The sequence below is a fragment of the Meleagris gallopavo genome, chromosome 6 (genome assembly GCF_905368555.1).
Source record: "Meleagris gallopavo chromosome 6, MGAL_WU_HG_1.1, whole genome shotgun sequence".
NCBI lineage: Eukaryota > Metazoa > Chordata > Aves > Galliformes > Phasianidae > Meleagris > Meleagris gallopavo.
In genome coordinates this window covers 16,463,903-16,489,508 of record NC_139409.1, presented here as the reverse complement: position 1 = coordinate 16,489,508, position 25,606 = coordinate 16,463,903, and the positions used below count along the sequence as shown (strand labels likewise).

Below are 25,606 nucleotides of genomic sequence, written 5' to 3'. Positions count from 1 at the left end.
CTGCATCGACTTCAGGCACCTATGTGCAGTGGGATTGCCAGCTTTGCTATGCAGGGTGTATTAATTTGGGCTTTGTGCTAAGACAGTACATGATCTCGGATTGTCTCATAGGCAGAGTGAGCTTGTGTTGATTTGGAGAAAGGGCTTCGTGAGGTCACATCTACCAGATTGACTGCACATCCCTTTGCAGTCTAGGCAGGGATGGAAACAGATAACACAGTTATCTGAATCACAAAATCCTCTTGTGTGCCCTGTAAAGCTCTACCTCATTTTCAGTGCACTGCTCAGCTGCTGCAGAAAGTGAAACAAGGGTTATCCAGGCAGCCCGCTGTCAGGAAGCAGCCTGTGTTCCGCCTGAGACCCAGCCAGGGTCTTGAATGGGAGGTGGGGTAACAGCTGTACAGCCTACAGTGATAGGCAACATCCCGTGGGTCTCCTGTTTGTATCAGTGTTTGCTGAGCCTACCTGAGCGCCTCTCCTTGCTTTTGGTGTCAGATAAAGCAATGCTGTAGAAGTCTCACATAAATGAATTTTGGGGGGTGGGGTGGAGGTCGAAAAACTAGGGACTTTTAAAGAAAAGCAGCAATTTTTTCCAACAGACATGACATTTTTCTTATTCTGGTTATGAGAAATGGTTATACTACTTTGGTGAAAGATTGAAATTTGTGCTTGAGATTGTGAAAACCTCAACAGTCAAAGATGTAGTGTAGGGAGTGTGAAGCAAAGTTATTAAGCAGGGCCATTCATCTTATTTATAATTTTCTTCTGGCAATCTGTAACTAGGTAGTGATAGCAGAAAAAGGAAATGCTGACATTTCTATGAAAGCAGTGGTGTGACTGCAGATATGACAGTCCTTGAGGAGAAGAAAAGTGTAAGTGAGAGGAAAAAAAAAAAACCAGATTGCTTTGGTTTTCAATACCATTTGTGACAGACACATGGAAATTTCATTGTTTTGATAAACTTGTTTATAAAATATGTTGCAGCTATGTGAGAACATGAGCTCTCTTGAGCAAGGCATGCTGATGCAGGTGGTGGGTTTGCTGCTGATCTTCAGTCCTGTGTTACCTCATGCTCCGAGCGGAGGTAGTTTGGCACATCTTTTGTTCCAGAGATTCACCCCTGTGTTTGTGAAAGCTTAGTGGAGGTAGTCATGATCCTTGCAGGTAACATGCATAGAAAACGGGCTGGGACATTTTGCCCTCATCCCTGATGAAAGTTACGATAGGTTTGAAATCTTTCTCTGAAAGTCTTTAGCACAGCATAGCTAAGCTGACAGTCTCAGTTTCTGCTGTCATACCTCTTGTGCAGCCCCAGCCCCACGGCTCTTCTCTTTAGGTCATCTCCATTTCTTCTGCTTGTCAGTTCTGGAGAAAGTTGTGTTACAGGTCTAATGTAGAGGAGCAGTGAATGGAAATTTCTGCAAGATATGACAACGAACGGTTACGGTTGAATGTCAGACATGTAAATGACCCCCACTTAGACAGGGCTGGGGAAAACTGGAAGATCTGGAGGATTATGTTGATGAGGTGCTGGAGAATGGAAAGGTTCAGGCCTATGTTTTTTGAATGTGGTTTCTACATACTTAGATTTGAATTCTCATTCAGTGCTTGACATATACATGTTGCCATGGATAGAGGAGCTAAAATGAAGGGAATAAAAAAATACAAAAATATTTTTTTTGAGGGAAGGGGAATTCATGAAGGTTCAGAGCGTCAATATGCTGGAGAAAAGGGGTCAGGGGAGAGGCTTACATGGGTGTTGAAGGATCTTGTTGTCTTGTGGCTTCAAGCAGGCTCTGATTCATGGCTACTGGCTTTCAAATGTTGGATCAGTCATCCCAGAAAGTCTTGTGCTGAGTTCAGGCATAAATGAAAAGAAGGTCAGCTGGTTTTGCTGGGAATGGTGTCAGCATAAAGCTGGATGTGATCTGTGAAATGGAACAATCAGTTGCATCAATTTACAGGCAAGTATATGTGTAATATTGCATGTGGTTGGGAGCAGGCAGGCAGGCCCCAGCAGCCACTGCATGGTAACACCATGGAAACCATACTCCATATTGTTGTTCCTTCCCATTAGTCTGAAACTGCAGCAGAACTTAGGGGTAAGCGGTTTGCTTGGTCTTTACACTATGTTGTTGTTGTTGTTGTTGTGGTTTGTTTTTGAAATGTGGCCTAATAAGAATATATTGTATTTGGACAGACTCACGTCTTCTCCAAGTGAAGTGTGAGCAAAGATTCAAAATATGACAAGATCTCTCTTCCTCAAGAAGTAGGGGTGTAGAGACCACTGATAACTTGTCCTTCTCCTAATAGTATTCTAACTGCAACTCCTAATTCTATTCCATTCTGTTCGAGTCTATAGCAGTGGACAGTCATGAATCTCTCTGTAGGCCATTTCCCAGAATATGAATCAAAGTTATTTGTCTGTTCTCTGGAGAGAAAGTCAGGTTTCCACACTGTGGGATCAGTCAGTCACAGAGAAGCAGTCACCTGGCTTCACTGTGCTGAGACTTGTGTATTTGTACCAGGGAAACTTAACAAAAAACCCTTCTATTATTTATTACTGCTACTGGAGTTGGAAACCTCTTTATATCCAAGGTCCTTGCCAACAAATACAAAATGGTTTATATAGCTAATGCCATTCTTGACAACCTAATCATGCAGTTGGTAGAATTTGGTCCATTCTGTCTGTGAGTGAGCTTTGGTTGCATGATCTGTTAAACCGTCAGAAGAGCAGACTCTGAGAATTTTCAAGCAGTGATATCCTTATTGCTGCCACAAACTGTTTGAATTGCAGGAGAGCTGAACCTAGGTTTCGTTATGGTGTGTGGAACAGATAATATGCTAATTTGTGTTACGAATGTCTAGTTTTTATGTATTCTCATTTCTGAATTCAATTTTCATTGTTTTCACTATTATTTCTGTTGGTGAACTGTTTGACTGATTATATACTGGACAAAATCAGCCCTTAAAAGTAAAAAAACAAAACAAAACAAAAAAAACCTGTACTAAGTAATTTGGATGAGAGGAGATTCATCGAAACTCTTAATCATTCCAGAGTATTAAGTGAAAACTGATGAAAAGATACCAAAATGCACAGTCCGTGGTTTAAAGCAATTCTTATGACTACAGATAATGCATATAAGAAATGACAGCTTAATAGCTAAAGAAAGCGTGCTTTCTTGTATAAGAAAGCAATACAATGATTCTAATACAAACACTTCATTATTTTCTAGATAAGTGGGTTTTTGAAGTGAACAACTGTAAACGAAGAAGGAATGTAAGACTGAAAGCCTTCTAAATAAGGTCACTTGGAAAGAAAATCAGTGCTGCATGCATTCAGTTCACATCCTCTGAGAAATGAAATGAAAAATCATGTAATTCCCAGACAAAACGCTCTTCTTTAATTTAGCTGAAAGTGTAAATAACATATCTGTTAATTAAAAAATCTGTAAAAAAAAAAAAATATTGTATTAGAGAGTTATTAGAATTTCCCAGAGCACAAAAAGCAAATCTTAAATTCAAACAGAGGTCTAAGCATATATGCTTAATCAATTGACACTTCAATTCCTGCATTTTCTTGCTATTTCTGTTTTGACACTGAAGCTCCTTTTTAGAGAACACATCTAGTAATAAATCTAATAAACTCTTGAGATGGACTAAGAGTAAAAAAATAAGTGTTGCTTGCATCCTAGACTTTCTCCTGTATTGCGAAGAACTCTCCTCCAGCTATTCCTTCCAATGCTTATGAGACAGCCAAGATGACAGCAAAGATAGGTTCCTGATATGTGGGGAAACAGTATAGGTTCCTTGCTATGTGCTTGATTTTAAACCTTACGCACTTAGAATTTAAACTAGATTAAGAAGTGCATTTTTTTTTTTCATAAGTAGTTCTCTGTATTCCATCCTCTTATTAGTATCCATAGTGTGATTAAGACTGGGGACAGTCTGATTAACGATGTCTGTTTCAATGCGGTCCAGTAACCCCCAGCTGGGAGAAATTTTCCAGTGATTCACTAACTGGAGTGATGCAGATTCAGGCTGTGCAGCTTGCTATCAAGCTTACAAACGTGGCAGATGATGGATCAGTTGCTGCTGTGCTGGTGGCTTCCTTGCATCAAGCCAGATGGGCAATTCTCCCTCCTCTCAAAAGACAATGCCAGTCAGGAGGAGCCCACTTTCCTCCTTCTGCTGTTGAAGGTTTGCAGTGGCCATTAGCATGCTAATATCCCAGCTCGTGTCTGTTCTACTTGGCTCAGATATTGGTACTGGAAGAAAAAGCCATTCTTTTGTACAGCTGTAACTAGATTAACCTACTGGCAGCTGTGTCAGTGCTTGTAGGTAGGTGAAAGCTATGGTAGAGATAAACCATTCTAAGACAAAGAATGATTTTTTAATGGTTTCTACTTACAATCAGTGAAATATCAAATATTTTTTTGAAAAAAAAAAAAAAAAAAACTTCCTACAGTCACCTCTCCATCCAGGTCATTCCAGATGAAGTTGGGATTGCAGAAATGTACAAGCCAATCAATAGCAGAAATTGTTGAAAGTTGAGCCTTCTCCAATGGTGTTCAGTCTTGCCCTTGTACAAAAGGAGTCAGGTCTTGGCAAATTTGTGAGCACTCTGCAAGACCCCAGTGCTGTGATGCAGTGTGTCTACTGGAAGTGTTCTGAAGACCAGCAGTGAAGGTTTAGGAGTCTTGCAGATTGTTGGTAACAAGCACAAAAACTAGAATGAGGGAAATGCAGTTACTGTTGGATATATTTCTATTGTAATTTTAGTCTGGTTTCTTATGGAGAAGAAGTATTTGTGACTGTGTTGTGTGATTATCAGGTCATCTCTCATGCAGAAACTTTTGAGCTAATTGGACACTATGACAGTGGGATAGAAGTCATAAATATATTTCAGCACATTTTGTGAAAAGAGAGGAGCAGAGACTAGAGAAAGCTTTCCATGGGGTGAAAGACTGTGGAATGACTTCATCTGTTTTACATCTGAGAAATCACACGCAGTTAGATGTTCTAAGTGTTCCCAACCATACAAAATCATTTAATGAAATACAGGATATATCTGCAAAAATAATCCCCCAAAACGCAGACTTCCTTTATTGCACTGTCTACAGATTTTTTTAATTTATATGTAGATAGTGAAAAAGGCACTCCAGAGTAGCAAGGAGAGATTTATAAATGTTAAATGCTGTTATCAGCCACCCTTTAAGTAGTCTAGGATTTAAAAACAAGGACTTTGTTTTGCCGGTATTATAAAACACCACACAGTCTGGGCAGACAAGTATTGAGAAGACTGATTTCCAATGAAATCCAAGGGACAAGGCCTTGTGCCAACCCACAAACCTGCTGAATTCTTGTCTGCTGACCACCAAGAGTATACCTGTGCAGGTTGCTTTGATGTAGTTGTATTCCTCTGTGGCCTTTTAGCTGTTTGCCATTCTGATAGGACACAAATGGATAGTGGAGTGTTATTACAAAGAAGTGTTTCACTTGTCAGCTGCACCCCCTGCTGTCAATGCTTCTCTCTAGGGAGCCATTGAGTTAAATAGTGCAGTGTCAGCCCGCTGGGTTTTTCTCCTCTCCTGTGCAATGACTTCACCTCATTACCTCCCAGGTGAAACTGGAGCTGTCTGCATCAGCAGCCTGGTTCTGATTTCAAAGAGTGAGTTAGGATTTATTACTACTGACTGTGGAAAGAAGCAGAACATTGAAGCACTAGACCATTTTAGATCTATCATACTCAAATTTGTTGCAGTCACTGCAGTGAGAATTAATTGTTGAACTTTTTTTGATCAATTTTGTTCTCAAATACTCCAGAAGAAAGTTGAAAAAAACACAGAGGAGCAGCTCAGAAGAAAATATGTATTGTAATCTTCCTTATGACCTCTGAGAGATGGCATGGGAGTCCTAGATGTAACATTACAATAGTGCTTGCAGCTCTTCATTTATCAATTTAAAAGCTCTGTAACTAAATACAGAAATATGCAGAACATATAAATGCATTAGTAAAATAAAGGGGATTAATATTGGTTTGTTTGCTTCTCTGCTCTAACAATTGAGACAGAGCAGCCTGAACATTTTAAATTGCCTTTTAAGATACATTTTGGAAGATACTTTTGAAAACTCATCAAAATCTTGCCTATTATTCTAAAATATTATTTAAAAATGTAAATCCTTTCATTTTTATGGAGATGAGCAATGACAAATAATTACAAGTGTAAGCTAGGATCAAGTATATCTGTGCATAAAGCTTATACCCTCACAGGACGGCTGCTGCTAAAGAGTGCCTGAATCCAGTCTGTGTAGTGCAATGCTCCTTGGCTTTCATTTCCTAATAGGCTAATCCTACGCTGACAAAGCTTAAGAAGAGGAAATCTGTTTTCTTCCTTCTCTCTCAGCATTAAGCATGATTTATTTATCATGGAAGCATCAGCTAAAGCAAAAATTTCTGACACTTCTTGTTCAATTACTCAAAAATTCGATGAAGAAATCGAAGAAGTTGGACGACATTGGGAAATTTCACATGCAATGAAACTGCACACAAAGCATGAGTGAAGTGGTAGAATTTGGGAGCGTAATTTCACTAAGTCTAATTTTATACTTTGACATGCGATACTGTTTGCAGTGCTGCTTCTCCCAGGTACCAGGTGGGAGAAACACTTCTCACAGAGCCCTTTCTGTGAAATGGTGCTCTACCAGTTTGCATGCCTCATTCCTAATCACCTCGGAGGCTACCAGCTTTCTGTTAGCATGAAAGTACTGGAAGCAGGGTAATACAAATTATTAGAGAGAAAGTGTCTGGAAAAACTGATGGAGGTTGTACAGGGTTGTTGGGAGCTTGAGAATCCTGGAGGAGGATGCCCAGCTTCTTCAGCTGATGTAAAGCTATTCCTGGGTTGGTATCCTTTTTGATTACATAGGCTTCTCATATACAGACAGCTGTGTCAGCCATCTGTGTGCATGGGGCAGCACCTCACCCTTGCCTCTTTGAGTTGTACGTTCCCTGGGCAAGGATCTCTTGTTTGGCATCCAGTGCTCCTATGATTTTAAAACACATTTAAAACATGTGAGCACTCTAATGAAATGTGAAAACATAGAGGGCACCTTTAGCAGAGGAGATTTGTGGAAAAAAAAGTTGAGAGTTTGAGTGTGAGAAGACAAGAAGTAAATTTTACACCTGACTGTCCATGACAGAGACCCCACTACTGTCAAATAATGAATCATTTAAATGAATTATCACTGTGAGTCATGGAAATGTGGATGGATCAGGAGCCTGGTAATAAGAGGGTGCAGCTTTTTCCAAGGCACGTTTGGAGAGCTGAGCTAAAAGAGATGCTTAGAGATCAGCATCTCTGCTGGCGTGCTGTTACACTGTTTTGTCAGAGACTGAGAGAGAGCTCTCCTGGCACAGCGTTGAGTGCTGGAGCATCCTCTGGAGATGCAGGGTGCAAGCCCAGGGCTGCCCCTTTTTTGTGAGAAGGTTCATCACGGGTTAGGTGTAGGGACTACTGTGTTTTTGTGTTAAGTGGGAGATGTTCTGCAGTTGTTGTTGTAAAATATGGAATTTAAACTTTCTAAACTGGAATTTAAACTCTCCCTCTCCTCATCAGGGTCTTTCATGAGAGTGGATTCAGGTGTTTAAGTAGTTGAAATACCAACTGAACAGTTCTTATTTTGCAAATAACAGTTACAAAGGACTTGCTCAGCCCCATCCATGAAAGTGCTAGAGCTTTCCTTCAACTTTGTATGATCTCTGTAAACTAGCAAAATCCAAGTGATCTCCATTTTACCTTTGAGGCCGTAGACCTGTGCTCTTCGGGTGGTAGAGTTCAGATGTTGGCAATGTATCCAACACATGGCATAACGAGAAAAGGCCATGCAACTGCTAAGGGCATTAGGACAACTTTGCTCTGGAGATATGTGAAGGGTGGTGTTTGCAAAAATGACCAAATAAATGTTCTGTGGTGTGTGGGTGCTTGAAGTACAGATGGAACTCTAATGAAAATTTAGTCAGCGGGGATAGCAACGTTTCTCTCAGAGTGGAGGAAGGTTTTGAGACCAGCATAGTGTGAGGCCTCAAGTGCACAGAGTCATGGCAGAAGCCATGGCCTGCCAAGAGAATGCATAAGGCACCGTGAGGCTGCGGGGAAGGTCCTCAGATAGACCTGCTGGTTAAAATGGAATGTTTGTGTCTCACTTCTCTGAATAGTGCTCATGTCTCCCAGGCTGTGTAACTGGATTTTTGTCTGTTTAAAAGCAGAGAGGGCACTGGGCCCTGCCACTGGGACGAGCTAAGGCTTTCAGGCTGCTTACTAACCTGTTTAAAATCCATATTAAATAGGGCAGAAAGCAGCATTGTGCTGTGCTAGGTATTTTTTGGCAGAAAAATTGTGATTTGCTAATGGCCTTTCCCCAGTTAGATGCTGTACAACTACATTCCATTAATATTTAATCAGACGCTAATAGCACTTTGTGCAGGGTTCAGATGTGCTGGTGAGACTTCACTGTGTCCAGGAGCCCCAGTCTGCTGGTCTGCTTGCAGAACACTGGTGTGTGCTTTAAATGATACACTGACAGGTATCTTTGACTATATTTTTGTGGTCAGTGCAGAGGAATATACAATAACTGGTGAACGTGACTGCAAACTTTTTCATTGTATGAATTTTCTCAGTGCTGATGGCAAAATAAGGCCTTTAGAGGCTATGATTCCTTCAAAAGGCTGGGCAGTATATTTAAGAAAACATGATGAATGGAGTACAACTGGCACTTACTGTTTCTGTTTCAAATTTGACCTACATTGAAGGTTCATAAAAATTACAGTAAGTTTTCTTTCTTTTCTCTTCTCTCTGACCACCAAATCTTGTAGCTGTGCAATTAGATAACGTGGTTTAATATTGGATGTTCTTGATGCTAAAACTTTTGCCTGTTCTGCAAAATAGAAAGGCTTACTACCAAAACACTATTAAAATCCTCAGTAAAATTAAATTGAAAGATATGTGTGTACAGTTAAGAATAATAATGGGGAAAAATCAATCTTCCTGGTGAAGTAAATGTTGACATACTAGTTAATTCCTTTCAGGTTTGAATGAAAATGCTTGTAATATTTTTCTTTAGTTGTCATTCAACATAACATTAATTACATTGTAGGGTTTCCCCAATGACATGCTTGTTGAGCCATATGTAAGTGACAGGTTGATTATGTCTAAATGATTTGTAAATGTTGGCTTTGAGGGCTTAATTGTTTGTATAAAAGATCCTTCAAAAAGCTGAGGAATGCTTAAGGTCACCACAGATGACAGGATAACAGCTTTTATGTGCGCTTTATTTGAGGGCTCTATTTTGATGGGCTTGCTCATTTTGATAGTTTCTTATTTCAGCACGACTTTAAGGAATATCAGTGGGACACATTCATATTGCTATAAAGAACAGCAGAATCTCATAGGCGAAGAAGTTATTTCAGTTTTAGATGTAGGACTTAAGCAGCTGTGATGCATACTTTTATGAGAGAAAATGATGAGAAAATAAATCTGATGGTAATGTCTTAATGTGGAAGTGCCTCTTACCTCTGTGAAAGAGGTAATTTGTTTGGAAAATAGATTTAATAGAATTCCTACAAAGTTATTTTGAAGGACAGAATTTCATAATAAACATCCCGATTGAAATCTGCCTACGCTGTAATAGGGATGTTAATGTCCTAATGATTTTACTTGCTAAGGAGCTGCTGACAGATCAAGTTACCAACATGTACATAATGAACATGTGTGCCAGGATGATAGTCTGGAAACATTTAGTGACTTTCCTCCAGTTCTGCTATAAATTTAGAAATATGTCTTAGACCAGAAAGAAAACTGGAACAAAGGAATATGTGAAACAGGGCAGCAAAGAGAGAGCTTTAACTGGCACCTTTTCAAGTCGCTCAGACAGAAACCTCCTAGGGAATCCCAGCAGGATTGCTCCAGGGCTCTCATCAGTCTGGGTAGGTTGAGGAAGAAGCTTGGAGCTGGAAGCACAGCGAGTGATGCTGCAGTCTGCAAGCAGGAGATGGAAAGGGCAAACCCAGGCTGTGCTCTCAGAGAGATGACATCTACAATCCACCAAGCAGTTAGTGGGAAAGGTAATGGATTAAAAAGTGCCCTAGGCTTACACAATAATGGGATAGGATCAAGTGTATAAGGAGATTTTGGATGATTGTTGAGATAGTGGCATTCTCATCTCATAGCATGTGGGTTCCTGCTGTGTAAAAGTTGGCAGACTTATTTACCAAAAGCTTTTTTTTAACAAAAAGAACTATGGGCTGTCGGAAGTTCTGCCGTGAAATTGCTTTTTTGAGGTAGGGTTTTTTTTTTCCCTCCCCAGTATAATAGCTATGTTGATTAATACTGCTACAAATTGGTTAATAATGCTACAAACACATATTGCAAACTTCTTCAGTTTTCTTGAAAAGATCCTGTCTTTGTGAGTCCTAGCAGTGAAGTTCAGGCTGTGTGCATAGTCTCTCTGGCACCAAATATGATCAGTGTTTTTAGCAAAAGTAATTCAAGTCCATACCATCATACAATTCCTGTCTTCCATCGGAGACCCCACAGACCACTTACTGACTTAAATAATAGCTCAGGGATTTTTTCACCCTCTGACACTGAAATCCAGCAGTTTCTGTGGTAACACTTGACAACTGGTTGGCATCTTGAGGCAAGTTTACTCTAAAATGCAAGGAGAGAGGTTTGCGGAAACTGAATCAAGAAAAACAGAAATTGGGGATTAAACATGTAGGAAATTGTTCACTGATAAAGCTGGAATTAGATGTGGACCTGGGGAATCGTGGCTAAGTGTTATTTACTAATTGACGATAAGAGCAAAGTCTGTATCAGAGTAGTGTAAACACAACCCTACTTATTCTATGTCATAGGTGGCCCTTGAGGCTACATGGATCTATGCTTTTTAGGTTTCATAACTTTTCAGTAGTTTCAGAAAATTAATTTATATTTGAGAAGATGAGTATAAATTAAAGCATAGAAGCAGACTGAAGCAAAGTGGATTTGATTCTATCACCATATACCAGTAATATAAGGAGGTGACTGGAAGCATGGGGTACACTGGGACTGTGTTTATTTAAGAAGGCAAATGAGAATAGAATTGGATCCTTCTCGTTTTATCTTTCAAGTATCTGTTACAATCAGCTTCACGTGACAGTGACCACAGACATCTTTTGTTCTGTGCAGCTCAGAGCGTGTTACTGTGATTCTGAAAATAACCACTAATCATTTCCTGAAGAGTTGTCCTGTTTGATGAACCACTGTGTATTTTCAGCTGCTTTTGACATTGTGCCACTAAAAGCTGGTTTGCCTTTCAGATGTGTTTCTTCAGCTGATGTTAAATGTTCAGCAGCACAATTGTTTGTGAGGAGAAATGGCTTTGTCTGGCAGATCTGGAGATTACAAGGTTGGGGAATTATGAGAAAGAAAGGTATTGGATGGGGTCCTTGGAATATACTAAAATCCATCCCCCTCTTGTTAATTTGATGAGAGAAACTAAAATAAGTAGAGCTTATATACTGTTTTCTGATGGAAAGAGATTTTCATAAAAATATTATTTAAGTGACCTGTGTTATTTTAAGGGAACATACCAACTTGGTGAGAAAGACCAGGGGACCAACCTGGGCTGCAGCCCCAGCGTGTTTCTTCTGTGGGCTCTCTTCTGGCTATAGTCCCTTTCTCACCTTCTCTCCCCCAGATTTCATTGCTGCATTGCACTGTATCTACATTTTGGTGGATTTTGTTTGGTGTAGTTTTATACTACACTCTTAAAGCTATAATACTTTCATTCCCAAGCCATCTTTTAATCTGAATCGCAACATGAATAGCAACTGGAAGTGATCCATTAAAGCACTAACAGAGCAAGTCAACAGTTATTTTCTGAAAAAACAGTTTTAAAATTGACAGTTTGTAACCTAGAGATACTAAATCAAAATATATAGATATAAACATTAAAATGTGATTCTGTGATGATGTGATATATTGCGAAGTGACTGCTATAGCACATTGCAGCATAAAGATGTTACAGAATTTTATAAAACAAACAAAAAAACATTTTTGAGAGCATTATTAGTATCATCAGCAGATCTGATAACTTCTCCTGTAAAGCATGATAAACTTTGTGTTCAAGCAAAAAAATGTATTAGCTATGGCTGACGGTGATCTTAACAAATATCCACTTTCAGCGTTACATCTGCTATTTTTAGGTAGGTACAAACATGTTTGTTTGGTGATTAAGTATCGGATATTTTTAATGTTAACCTTATATGATTCATTTATTATTGTGAATTAACAGTAGTATTTACTTTTTTTTTTAATTAAGAGATTAGTACAAGAAGAGACAACTCTTTTTTCACTCTGTGCATTTATTTAGGAATCTTAATAGGAGATATTTATGAGGTTCGGATCTGGCTGAGGAGCCTGCAGCCTGTAGCGTTTCAGGCTACCAATGTTTCTGTGAATACTAGGGTCAAATTTTGTATGGCGCTAAAGAGAGCAGGTGAAAGCAGTATTTCTGTGTTAAATCACCTGTCTTACAGCTGGGAAAATATATTGCCAGTGCAGTATATAAATGAGTGTTACTCTTCTTTCTCACATATGAAAGCTGAAGGTGAATAAATGGACGCTTGAGCTGACTTAGCTGTTTGTGGAATGATACATTCTTTAAATGGAGATATTTAATTGCCTGCTTGCTTCTTTACATTTGGTCCCTACCCAGGGAACTTTTCTGTCATGAAATAGTGAATTGTTGTAACAAAAGCCTGTAAAGGTTCACTAGGGAAATGAAGTTATGCATTTACAGTAGATTCTAGTTTGAAAATTAGCCAAATGCTGAGTGCATCCAGATACATTTCCCAAATTTACTTCAGTTTGTATATAATTAACTTTGGTGTCTTTAATTTGCTCTGCCAATACCAGTATCACTGCCAATACCAAGAGGAAATTTTTACATGTCAGAGCAATTACAGTCACCACCCCAGTCTCAAATGAGATAATAAGGAGAGCAAGTAGTTATAGCGTAACCGTCTTGGTGGTCAGCAATACTTTAATAGTATATACATTATAGTCAGCAAGATATGTTAGAACAAGGACCCTTTCTTTTTTCATTTATCCTGTTTTCCCTTTGGGTAAGATACTGACTAAATATCTTGGTATTTGCACTTGTTCACCAAGACATTTCTTATAGTACAAAGCTGTATAAAATATGTAATCTTGAGATGCTTTGAGGATGTGGAAGTGGGATCAAGACAGAAAGCTCCTCCCCCTCCCCCCACTTCAAGAAGGCCACAGATAAGAAAAAAAAGATGTATCATTTGCAAGACAAGTGAAAAGAAGGTCTGTAGATAAGCAAAGGAAATATTTTCTTGGTGAGAAAATGGTAAGGAATTATTAGTAGGTAAGTCACATTGAAGCATTTATCCTGGAGTGGCCATTCAGATGCCTATGAACTTCTGAGCATTTCAAACCCGATCAGGTGTCTTCAGACTTAACCTGGAAGCTTACAGACTCTGCAGAGTTCTCATGCTGGAAGGTTGATGTGAGAGGGAGTAAAGTTTCACCTTAAGCTTTCTGTAGCTTTGTAATTCTGTAATAATGAATGTAATAACATAATATTATAACTATTTTTAAAACCACAAAACTTTTGGATATAGAACCCAGAAGCTTCCTGAAAACTATAAAGTGATGATGGTATGTGAATGAGTTTGCCTGAGACTGAAGAAAACTTAAAAACGGAAACAATTCAATATAGTTTACCTTCAGGAGGAACTTTTTGTTTTAATGCAGTCAGTGTTTGAGATAGAATTGTACAAGTAACAGAAATTTGGAAGCCCCAGTCTGTATCCAGTTTGTGCTGTTAGAATATTAGGAAAAATACTGGTTGATGTCTGTGAACTGCAAAAATAAAGTTGGACTGCTGGACATCTGCCTCATGCTTCTTGAGTGCTGTCAATGGGAGGAAGGTGAATGGAGAGTCCTTGTTCCTGGAGCTGCTGTGAGAGACTTTCTTGTGGAGGTGAGTCACCAGTCCTACTTCCTGGTGATGTTGTGCAACAGAACAAGGGTAGAGAGGACAAAGAGGGAACTGTGATAACATAAAACTTAGCAGTCATGTGCATTATAGTTCATCATTCTTCTAGAACTGTTAGCTCAGGAAAACACATGAACATTATTTATTTCAAAGTATGAAACTAAATTTGATTCCTTTAACTTCAGGCTACCGAAATTATTAACCAAACATTTTCACTCTTAATCTGATAGTTGTTTCTTTTTCCATTATCCACTTTGAAATATGTTACCAACTAAAACCTATGGATTTGGGACTGAACCTGATACTGCCTTCATTTGTCCCAACTTGACTTCTCTCAGTGATAACTGTGCTGCTGACTCTTCGAGTGATTTCAGAGCACGAGTTAAAAAGTGAGGTAATGCTGAGTGAGAGTAGGCTTTTGTGTGTGTGTGTGTGTGTGTGTGTGTGTGACACTAAGGCTGGCAGGTCTTTGGAGCTGTTTCTGTAGTGGCTTCCAATAAAATGCATTTACTTTGTCAGATGAAAAGTGAACTTGACATTTTGTTGAGTCTGAGGCAAACTCTTCCAAAGCATCTTATTGTCTGCTGAGGTTTACACATCTACAATGAACTGCTACCAGATGCTGTTTCACCATTTCTAAGGGCTCTGGGAAGAAGACATGCACATCCATAATTAATAATAGAAAACAATTTTATTTTTAATTTTAACGATGTCAGAAGAGATCCAGTCCATCATACTTTGTGAACCAACTTCTGGCAGATGCTGAATAATAGAGAGAGAACTCCAGTTTGCATCTTCTCCAGTAGATATACCATGTTACTTGTTATTCACAAGCCCGTTTTCAGGCAAATTCATTAAGTAGAATACGTGAGAGATACATACCTCTTACTGCCTAGAGGCTACTTTGATTTATGTTACCTTTCTGCAACTATATACTAGCGAGTTCTTGAGAAAGAATAATTACACTGCAAATAAACTTGCTGAATTTTCAGATATTTTTAATGATTCTGAGAAAATTGACTTCCAATTTGCACTCGTATGCTTTTCAAATAGTGTTACTTATTTACAGTTTAGTCTGTTAAGATAAAAATGCCTCTTGTCCAGCTATATCAAAGTAGTTGTTATGCTGTGAGCTTCAAAGAACATCTTCATGGCTGGCTATTGTGATGTTTAACTATGGTATCAATATCTTTGTATAAAGGAGGAGTTCATCTTGGGTAGGAAATAGCAATGTGGTGGAATGAAGAAAAAATGGCTTTTAATCACCTGGGTATAGAAATAGCCTTGTTGATTAAGTGCAAACCTTAGGGGAAAAAAAGTGATGGGCAGGGAGAGAACTATCATTAAATATCAAAAGCAGTCATTTAAAGAGAGCCTTTCAAGGAATTTACTTCTATAGCCAAACCTTTTAACTACAAAAGACAATGGAGGAGTGAGATGAGTCATCAAGGCTGCCTTAGTTTTGGATGTAAAGTAAGAATCTAAATTTGAGGTAAGGGAATCACAGCAACAGAGGAGGGACTTTCAAAGTGTCTGTGTAAAATAGAATGGCTGCGTATAGGGAGCTAGATCATTAACACTTGTGTTCAACTAGAAATGACTTATTGGAAAATGAGTTATTGGACTGCTCTAAATTAGAACGTAAATACTGTGAACAGAAAGCAAGGATTCAGAGCAAAAAGCGGGATTTGTTGGTATATCTTTATGGATGATCTGTTTCTTGTGTCCTGGAAGAGGGGCATTAAGCAATGAGACTTTTATTGCTCAATTTATTTTATATTTATTTTAATTTTTTTATTTAATGACGCTTTTATTAAGTATATAGCTGTTTCATATACATTTCTGTTATGGACATTTGCTTCTATTTATTACCCAGAAGTATGACTGTACGTCTTGCCTGAACATGTTTAAAACCTTTGTCCTTGCCTGATGCTAAAGAAAAGGCTGCCCGAGCCAGGCAAAGCTGGCAAATGCTGAGCTGTGTTTTCCTTGTGCTAGCAGGACATGCACCATCTCTGTGGGACTCGTGCTCTGTAGCGGCTGAGTATACTGCACTCAGCTTTGAAGGTCAGAGTGCTGAGAGTTTGAGGGAAATTTCTTCTGACAGCACTAATAAAATGCTGCTTCCCGACTGTCAGATCACCCTTATGATGGTGCTTGAACAGCAGTCTGACAGACTGCTCTCTGCATTGCTGGGCAAGAGAAGGAATAATGGCTTTGTCACAAAATCACTGTTTCCTTCCTATATGAAACAATGAAGGAAGCCTGATGATGATATTGAAAGCGGTCAAAAAGAACCTGTGGTTACCAAAGCTCAGGTTGTAGGTTAAACTGCTCTGAACTTCAGTTCTGAGGGACGTTCCAACCTTGAGGATTTAAGACTTGGCTGTAACATGGGGAGTTACTGCTCAGCTGGTAGAAAAATTTGAATTCTGATGCTATCCTGTAAGCCAGATTAACTTTTTTGATGAGTTGATACATTGTCAAATTACAGAGGCTACAATCCAGGATAAATGAAAATTAATAAAAAGATTTTGAGCTTTGGGCAGTTACTGTGACTGATGCATGGCTTAGCTGTCTTCTTGCATGAAAGAAATTTGCTTTTAAAATGCCTGCTGCTGATGGGCAGAATTTATCTGGATGTTTTGTTGTACCAGTGACCACCAAGTAAGCAGACTCATTTAATAGACAATGACAAGCTATCTCTTCTCTACCAGTATGTCTCTCTTCTGAAGCTTGTGTGAACCAAGTACTGCACTGCCTGGAATTGGTAGGTAAAAAGTTTTCACAAGATGGGAAAAACACACACAAAGCATTACATTCCTTGCCAGTGTTTCCACATATATCTTGTCAGTGTGTGGAATCAGCCTAAAAATAAAGTTTATTGTTAAGAAGTCACTACTGTAATAGTTGCTGGTACTGCAGTAGAAATGATAGATGTAGCAGCTGGCTGGAAAGTGTGGGTTAGTAATGTTATCTGTGTTAACTTATTCAAATATTGGGTACTGTTTTCACCATTTTATTCTCCTGTCTGAACTAAACATCTAAATTACCAATTGATTATAGTAGCTTTTGTTAGCTTTTGGATGAACTATAACAAATGCTTTTCATTTCCAAATAGCTGGGCCAGCAGGCTGTCCATGCTGGCAGTATTTTAACTCTTTCTAAAAAACTGTTCAGTCTACAAGATGTTCAGCCATGCCTATCTGTCAGAGGAGCTGTGTGCAATGTCTGTGCACCTCTATTACTCTTTTCTATTCTGAAGGAGTTTTCTTTGCTTAATTCTCTCAAACAATTCTCTCACTGAGTTACTGACCTGGACTAACTATTCTAGTGTTCTCCTATCAGCATTTAGAAGAATACTCAAATGGCTGTTTTTAAAATTGTGAAGAAATAGTTTTTAGTAAGGTTTTAAATGTACCAAATGGATTTCATAATGAAGTAATTTGTATTATTGTAGTGGAAATAGAAGAGGATATAATGGCATTTATTGGCAGAGTTAGAACAACTGTGAAAATTTGATTAAAAATGGTTAACGTCAAAAACTTATCTGTTTGGCTTTTTTTTTTTTTTTTTTTAGACATTGCAAAATCCTGCTGATTTGTTGATAACTTAAGGGAATGTGACTAGGTGAGACAGAGTACTCTGGTCCTCAGAACTCCACTCTTCACAGGGATCAGAAACAAGTGCAGCACCGAAGGATTTTGAAAATGCCTCTATTTGGCATTATTTGCAAGCTTTCTCTTTCCTCTGTATGACTGCATGGCTCATCTCCAAGGCTAACTTTTGAAACATTTGCTGTCAAGTCACAGATGAATGCAGAAGTAGTTGATAGAACCAGAAGTTCTAAAGTAAAGGACCTATGTGTATTTTGGTGTATTCCTTGGCAGCTTCTGGAAGGTCTGCAGATAAGGTTTGGCATTTCCAGTGTTGCTTATGTGTAAAATACAAAATTGTCCTCACAGTAGGAGAAAAGATTCAGTGTTGAGATAATTCTTTCTAATGCAGATAAGACTATAAGGAAGTGAATAAGACTTTATTCTTAGTACTGTTTAACCCATGCTAGTAGTAAAAATGTCTTAGTTTGTCATCAGTGTCAGTGAAAGCTGGCCCTGACAGAATGCCTTCAAGCTAATCAGACCGCATAATTTAATGGCTTTGCAATAATCAGTCCCTATGGTGGTTGTTAACATGTTCCCCTGTAATCGCAGTGCAGTTTACATGTTCAACAGAAGTAAAGTTTAGTATGTTATAAAATGATATTCAGGTTAATGGTAACAATTCCAATCTGTTTTACAAACATTTCTTTCTTTCTTCTCTAAAAGTAGCCTGATTGTAGCCTGCCTGTATGGTATTTTTCAGCTCTAATGAAAAATCCGTCTTACACACTGTTACTGCTACAGAACCTTTGAGTGTCCAAGCTATCTGGTATAATTATTGTGCTTTCATTATCTGGACTGTGAAAGCTTCATTTGTAAGCTGAAGTTGGGTTTTCCATATATATGACAATAGCTGAAGATGAGTTTTCTAATACTGAGCTCTCACACCAAGAAACCTGCACCCAAACACTGTGACACTTGGCTTTACTCTCTCCTAAGCAAGTTCCTTGAAGTTCCTCAGGCACACAGCTGGGTGACTGTGCTGCTACGCTCTGCAGAAAGAGGGAATTAGAAACTCCGCAAGCTGGAATGTTCAGTGTGTGGCTTCCAATAAGAGTAGATGTTGCTCTTAGCAGTCACTGGCTAGGGTTGGCAGTTGGACTAGATGACTTTAGTGGTCTTTCCAACCTTAATTATTCTGTGATTCCTGCCAGCACTGTGCCTGGTTTGACATCGATATTTCTGCTTGTGATTTATCATTAGTAGCCAGAGTATCCTTATAAAATACAATAGAATGTTTTGACTTATAGCTAAGATTAATAATATCTTTCATGATCACATGTAGTTTCTAATTACTAGTGTGAATGAGCTGCGACTCCTTACTATCACTCCTTACACTCGTGCTATAGCTAAACAAAATCAGAATTATGAGAAATGGCATTAAGAAGCACCATGGAGTTTTTAGCAAAGCTTCAAACCATCAGTTACTCACCTGTGAGAAATATTTTTCTGATGCCTGCCTTTGCTGAAAGCTGAATCAGATCAGCTATTGCTTTGTCTGACTCAGGGTTTAAACAATTCACCATCCTTACAGTAAGTACATCATTGCTGGGAAACACATTCTCAAATTTGAATTTTATTAAAAAAAAAGATCCAAGTGCAGTGATGCACTTGGGAGAGAGGATAAAAGTTACGGGAGCCTACCAAGTAACCCTAAAATGCAAGATATGGATTGACCAGCTCTATCATTTCCTTTTGAAATAAAATGCATTTGAAGAGAAGCTTGTGAGTAGCATTGTTCGCCAGAGGCAAACTGCTGGCTCCCAGGTGTGAACACAAGCCAAGGATGCTGCGGACATCTGAGGAGGCTGCAAACACATTTCAAAATGAAATCTTGCTCATGGTGGGTAAATGAAGTGAGCAAATATAGTAGTTAAATCCTTTTCAATGATAAAACTGTTACTGACTTCAGTGAACGGAATTTTACTCTATCTTCTCTTGTTCCTTTCCCCATGTGAGTGTACAGTGCAGTAAGCAGTGGGAAAGGAGGCCATGTGCTCTCACGGAGCACAAATCAATCCTTATTTATACAGGATCTTCCAGAAATTGCACCCATGCTGCTGTATGCCACTGCAAGGAAATGTTGTTTGATTTGTAATGTTTCTGTTAAACTACTTCTGTTCTGTCTTTATTTTACTCTTATTCCATTCTTTGAACAGGGACTTGACTTTAGAAGAGGCAGTCATCTTTATCAAGTATGCGTGCAGAAATACAGATTTTGAAAGCTGCTCTTGTGCTTTCAAAAATTTGAAATATTCAGTGTCAACGCAGCCAAAGCTGGGTGCATTTTTAGTGTTTTATTTTTTTCTTCCCCTAATACCCTGCAGAGCCTTAGTAGGACTAAGATCCCCATAATACTTAATAACTTGTAAATCATTTTCAAAAAGACTTTTCCCCTTTTTGGCAATACAATATTCCATATTCTTCCCTGCCTTGCTGCTGCAATTTCTTTAAAAAACAACAACAACAACAACAAACAACACAACAACAAAACAAAACAACGAATAAACTGTAATTTCCATTCAATGTTAGTAGTCTCTGAGTACAGTGTGAAACTTACTGCTTTCTGCAGGGATCCAGGCTCACTTTCTTTCCTCCTTTCCTTTCAACAGATTGATCTTCTGATGTCTTTTGTGCCTTTCATGGGATTATATGGACTGCAAGAAGTAGATTTTGACCAATGCTTCTTAAGTTGTACACTACAGCTGCCAGTAACTGGCATAATAGCTGACATCAAAGAAGATAGCAGCTTTTGAAATATTCAGTTCATTTTCAAGTTCTGTACTGGTTAGGAACAATAAAACAAAAGTTATGAACTGCTGTTGGTATGAATATTGGATGTATGTAAAAGGGTCATCAGTAAAAAGTGTTCATTTTAATACGGAGCAGATTCATGAGTTTGTGACACATTTTTATGTGAAGGTTTTGTGCAGTGAGAATGTATTGTGGCTGTGGTCCTGGGGGTGTTGTGGTGTTTGCAGGATCCAGCTGAAGCTTGCTCTTTTCTTTGTTGGCTTCAGAAAGAAAATGCATTTCTTTCTGCAGCAACGTGTACCTCCATGTTATAAAGGAAGAAGCCAGACAGCAAGAACAGAATTTTCCCCTGAAATACATTTCCTGAAGCACAATGACTGAAAGGTGGTAGAGATGACAGAATTCGCGCATTCTTTTTCCTTCTTTAGCTGCTTCTTTTGTGCTTGGCTAAAAGAGGCTTTGTTGTCACTGGATTTATGCATTTTGATTTCACCAGCCCTCCCTTGTCAACAGTCTCTTTTTTCTGCAATAGATGAAGTGAGAAAAAAAAATGATTTGGGCCTTCTCTTTGCTTTTTTTCCCGCTTTCATGTTTACAAAGGCTGAATGAATTTTTGGTGTTTGTGCATGCTGGTTTCCTGCTGACCTTGTTTCGCAGTAGCACCGCCGGTCCGCACTGATGCACAGTGCCAAGCACAGCACATCTGGAAAGAGATGGCTCTGCGCACTTGAGGGCAAGAAAAGCCAGGTGGCTTTCTCATTGTTGGGCAGGATTATGTCACAAAGCTGAAAGTCAAGACAAATATTTGACTTTTCCTTAAGTACTCTCTTAGTTTGCCTTTGAGTTTCAAAACTCAGATCTTCTTTTACTCAGCCCTGCCTTCTGCACCTTCCTCCCAGCCACAGGCAGGCAGAGATTTAAATATACCCTTAAGTCACAGTCAGATGCAAACAAGTGAAACTGCGGGCAGAATTGAGAGGGCAGAAGGTGCTTTCCTTAGATCATTCAGTTTTTCCTTGAGGAAATATCACTATGTACTTCCTTTTCACAACAGCAAATTGGTACCTGTACTGATGGGACGAGTATCTAGCACGATAGCCTACTTTGATCTGGTAAAATGATATATGCATTTTACTGGGGAGAAATCATTTTTGCCAGCATTTCTGCTTTCATTACTGCCAAACCCTTTCCTTTGTGCGGGTCACAGCCTATTTCTTGTATGGAAATGATCTGACAGTAGATGTTCTGTCACTGTCATAAATTTGTTGTGTTGGTCTTCACGTTGGAATTAGCAAAAATGAATCTGAGTTAAAGCAAAACTTGTTTCATATGTTATGTCCTTGAAAAGGGGCAAGAGAGCTCAGAAGTGTGTGGCTCCCACTCCCACCTGTTTGCTGTCATTGACCTTGATCAGGTTTAGGCCACAGCCATTTTGTTTAACCATTTGCTGTCTTTGTTACAACTCTGTAAATCTCCACCAATTTATGGTTGCCAGTCAGGAGGTCTGCCCTGATCCCAGCCTATCTTGCTGCCTGCGGAAGATTAGTAGGGTGGCCACAGCTATCCACACTCCTTCATCTTGTGTGAGATGCCCCCAGCCCTCTGAACCCCCTCTGCTCTGCTTGTGGGGGTTTGGAGGCCAGGACAGTTGCAGCTTAGTGTGCTCAGAGCTGTGCTCTGCAGACACTGCTTGGGATGGATGTGTCCCCTGTCTTCCAGAGGCTGGTTCAGCACATGTTTGAGAGGGAATTTGGGACTGGGACTTATTTATAGGCCTGTGGTCAACTGTACTGTGGATGTAGCCTGGTAACTGTGTCCCGCTTCACATGGACAGAAGTCTATTTGGCACTTATTTGAACTGTCATGGAAAACGTTGTTTTAAAACTGTGCTGTTTGATAGTAATTAACTGCAAGGAGAAAAGTGGAGTGATATATAGCCATGGGAAAAGTCACAGTGAAAATATTGTAAGACTGGTAGGGGCACCTCTTTGAAGTCTACTTACTGTATCTTGTAATGTTTTTCTTATGCTTGAATGTACATCTGAGTATATCATTGTATGATCATTTGCATTACTTTTCTTTTTTCTTTTCTCACAGTGCTTGCCAATTAAAGGTCTTGGATTTGTGCTTGGAGCCTACAAATGTATTTGCAAGGAGGGATTCTATCATCCCAACATCTTTTCAGTGAACAGCTTTCAGAGTAAGTGCCTTTGCTTCAGTTAGGAAAAAAAAAAGCAGAGAGCATTAATAATACAGGGCTCCTTTTTATCCTAGTCAGGGTTATACAGTGAAATCCCAGTGGTTTGCAACTCTTGGATTATATAATCACTTAAGGAGTTCTAGCTCTTTGGTTTGTCATTTGTGATACTCTTGAGGATCCTGTAAAACATACAAACTTTAAGAATATTTGATTTGTAAATAAATTTAAAAATATGAAAAGAAGTCTTGCTATAGGGAAGTAAAGATTTCTGGCATCTATGTTCAAGCAAAAGTATTGAAAAATTTAATCTAGCAATTTTCTCCTTTGTTAGGGTAAGCTGGAATGCTCTGGCCTCTGGCTTTGCAAGTGCTTTAATTGTTTTATTAATTTTATTTCATGTTCAAAGGAGAATCCAAAGGAGCACATTCAAGCTCTAATTCTTACAAATGGGGAATTAGAGCTGGGTCAGCTCTGAGAGTCTGACTGGTGGTTTGGTATGGAAGACATGCAGCCTACGCTGAAAGCGCAGTGTTTGATACTTAAACTGAGCTAAGGGAAGTAAGGAAACAGGACTGAGTTGATACTCAGAGAAAACATGTAAACAAGCATCACTAAAGGTGCTGTCTATTACTTTCATCATATGAAAGTATGACCACCCAGATATAATCGCTGTGCTAAAATTGTTGCAGTTATACTAGTACAGTTCATACTGCGGTCACAAGCGTAAAGGTATTGCTTGAAGGTGTAATGGGGCATCCTACTTTGCCTCCTACTTTGCTAATGAATCCCCTTCCCAGATTCTTTGCTGCATGTTACAGTGCACCTGATAATTGGGTTAAATATTTTATGTCATGTGAACTTAAGAGCTGCAAATAACGTTTCTAAGTTCCTGCCACAAGTTATGCTTTCTTATTTCAAAAGTGATTTTAGGTGAAAGGCAGGTAGCTTTTTAACATTTGGAAAGCTTTCAAATTTCATGTTACGAGTCCAGAAATGTATTCATTCTGTGTCAGACCCATTTTTATTGATCTGATTTGGTTTGGGTATAAATTGGCCAAGATATCTCACCCCTAACAGCCTATATCTGATCTCCTGTAAATATATGTTGCATGAATAGCACAGTGTTTATTCAGCAATTTACCTGATGAGCATTTGTTTCTCTTTTCATATTGTGGAATGTTGTAGAAGTCACCTTTCTGGTAGTGTTTTTTTCTCTTGGATCTGTATGAATCTTTTAGTAGTGTAAGAATGATGCTTGGTTGCTCCTGTGCTGCAGCGAGTTATGATAGAATTGGGATTTAACTCTTCAAATGAGCATATGAGAAAAATCATTTTTAGTTTTTTATCATACCAAATGACAAAAAATGCACAAAAATAATAAGGCTAGCGATGATAACAGCACTGATCATAAGGGATGGGATTTTTATCTTATATGGACTGTATAAAGTACAGATGCATGACATGTGTTAGTCATCTTGGTTTCCACTGTAGTCAGCAGGGAGAGCATGGCTCCCCTGGAGGGTATTCCTGCTGCTTTGGAAGCTTGTCTTTAGATGGAGAAATTAACTCTTCAGGCAAATAACTGCTTTTGTCTGTGTGTGATGGAAGGAGGAGCCTACATGGCTAACTTAGATCAGAAATTCTGCTTTTAAATATCTTGTATTGAAATTTTCTCATAGAAGTGTTTGCATTCGCTGATATTTAAGGACTTAGAGTTAGATGATCTGGGACTTCTTTGATTTGGTCATGTGTTTCTGTGAGTTAACATGGGCAAGAGGTTAGGAAAGGTCATTAATAAAGAACTGCTTTTAATTCAACTAGATGCAGCTTTGTTTACAGGCTCTATAGATGATTTCAGAACATGAGCAGTAAGACTGCTTGTGGAAGTAACTGTGGAGTAATGGCAGAAAAAACTCGTTCAAGGGAACTTAGCCCTGTCATCCAAATGCATTCTGTGAAAAGAAAAATGGTTAAAATGGCGGAATGATATATTTGGAGATTCAAACTGATACTAATGCAGGGATTCTAGACATGAATGCTACAAGTAATTTTGACAGAAACTGTCTGACCTGATGATCTTTGTGTGGGATTAGGTTGGTGAGGTCTGATGAGAGAGATGAAACTGAGTAGAAATGTTAATGGTTTAGGAAATATTCCTGGAAGATTAGAATCAAGAGGCAGGAGAGTTTTGCAGGTCACAAAGTAAGATGTAAATAGGTAAGTAGGTAGGAAAACTGATCACTTTTGTAATTCCATGAATTGAAAAATTGAATTTGGTGTGTTGTATTTTAAATGGAAGCATTCTTCAGTGATGTTGGGATTCTGCAACAAAATATGTTTAACTGCAGTTGTACGTCGTGCCTGAAGTGACAGAGTTTTAAGTTTTAAACAAGGTTTTCTTTAGGTCCAAATGAGTGCTTGGGCTGAGTTTGAAAGACAGCAGTACAAAATGGCTTTGCAGGGATGTTTGACAGGCTGTGCAGTTTGCTCAGCGGGCAGGCTTCAAAGATTGCTCATCTGCCTCCTCAGCAAACTCAGCTGGATACCTGAACACTCAGATGCAATGTTGCATAAACAATGTCCTCAGTAGGAAAGATTCTGCTTTTCTAACTTAAAGAGTACAGTTTTGCTGCTCCCCGGGAGGTTGCACATCTCAGGCTGCAGGCTCCAGAACTATGTATGGAGCAGGGATTGAAATTTGTACCAAAGAGGAAGTCAGGTAGGAGAGCTGTTTTCCTCCCAAAGCTGAGTTTGGGCTTCAGAACTGGCAGTGCCAAAATATGTAAAACCTCTCTCTTTTCTGTTGAACTGGTTAATGAGGACCCTTGGTACTAACAGGGCACGGAGTTATTGCTGTATTTCTAGCGTCTTTTTTGATCAGCTTTCAAGGTTGAACTTTTAAGAAATAAAGAACATAAACTTT

At 38.9% G+C, this 25,606-nt stretch overlaps 1 protein-coding gene across 1 annotated transcript in view; it reads left to right on the top strand.

The window, feature by feature from the left end:
* Window positions 1-25,606, top strand: part of GPR158 (G protein-coupled receptor 158) — a 181,876-nt gene that overhangs the window by 51,385 nt on the left and 104,885 nt on the right. The window contains exon 3 of the mRNA XM_085227228.1: window positions 22,581-22,683. Within this exon, the coding sequence (XP_085083354.1) occupies window positions 22,581-22,683 (103 nt within the window). The remainder of the gene's footprint in view (window positions 1-22,580; window positions 22,684-25,606) is intronic.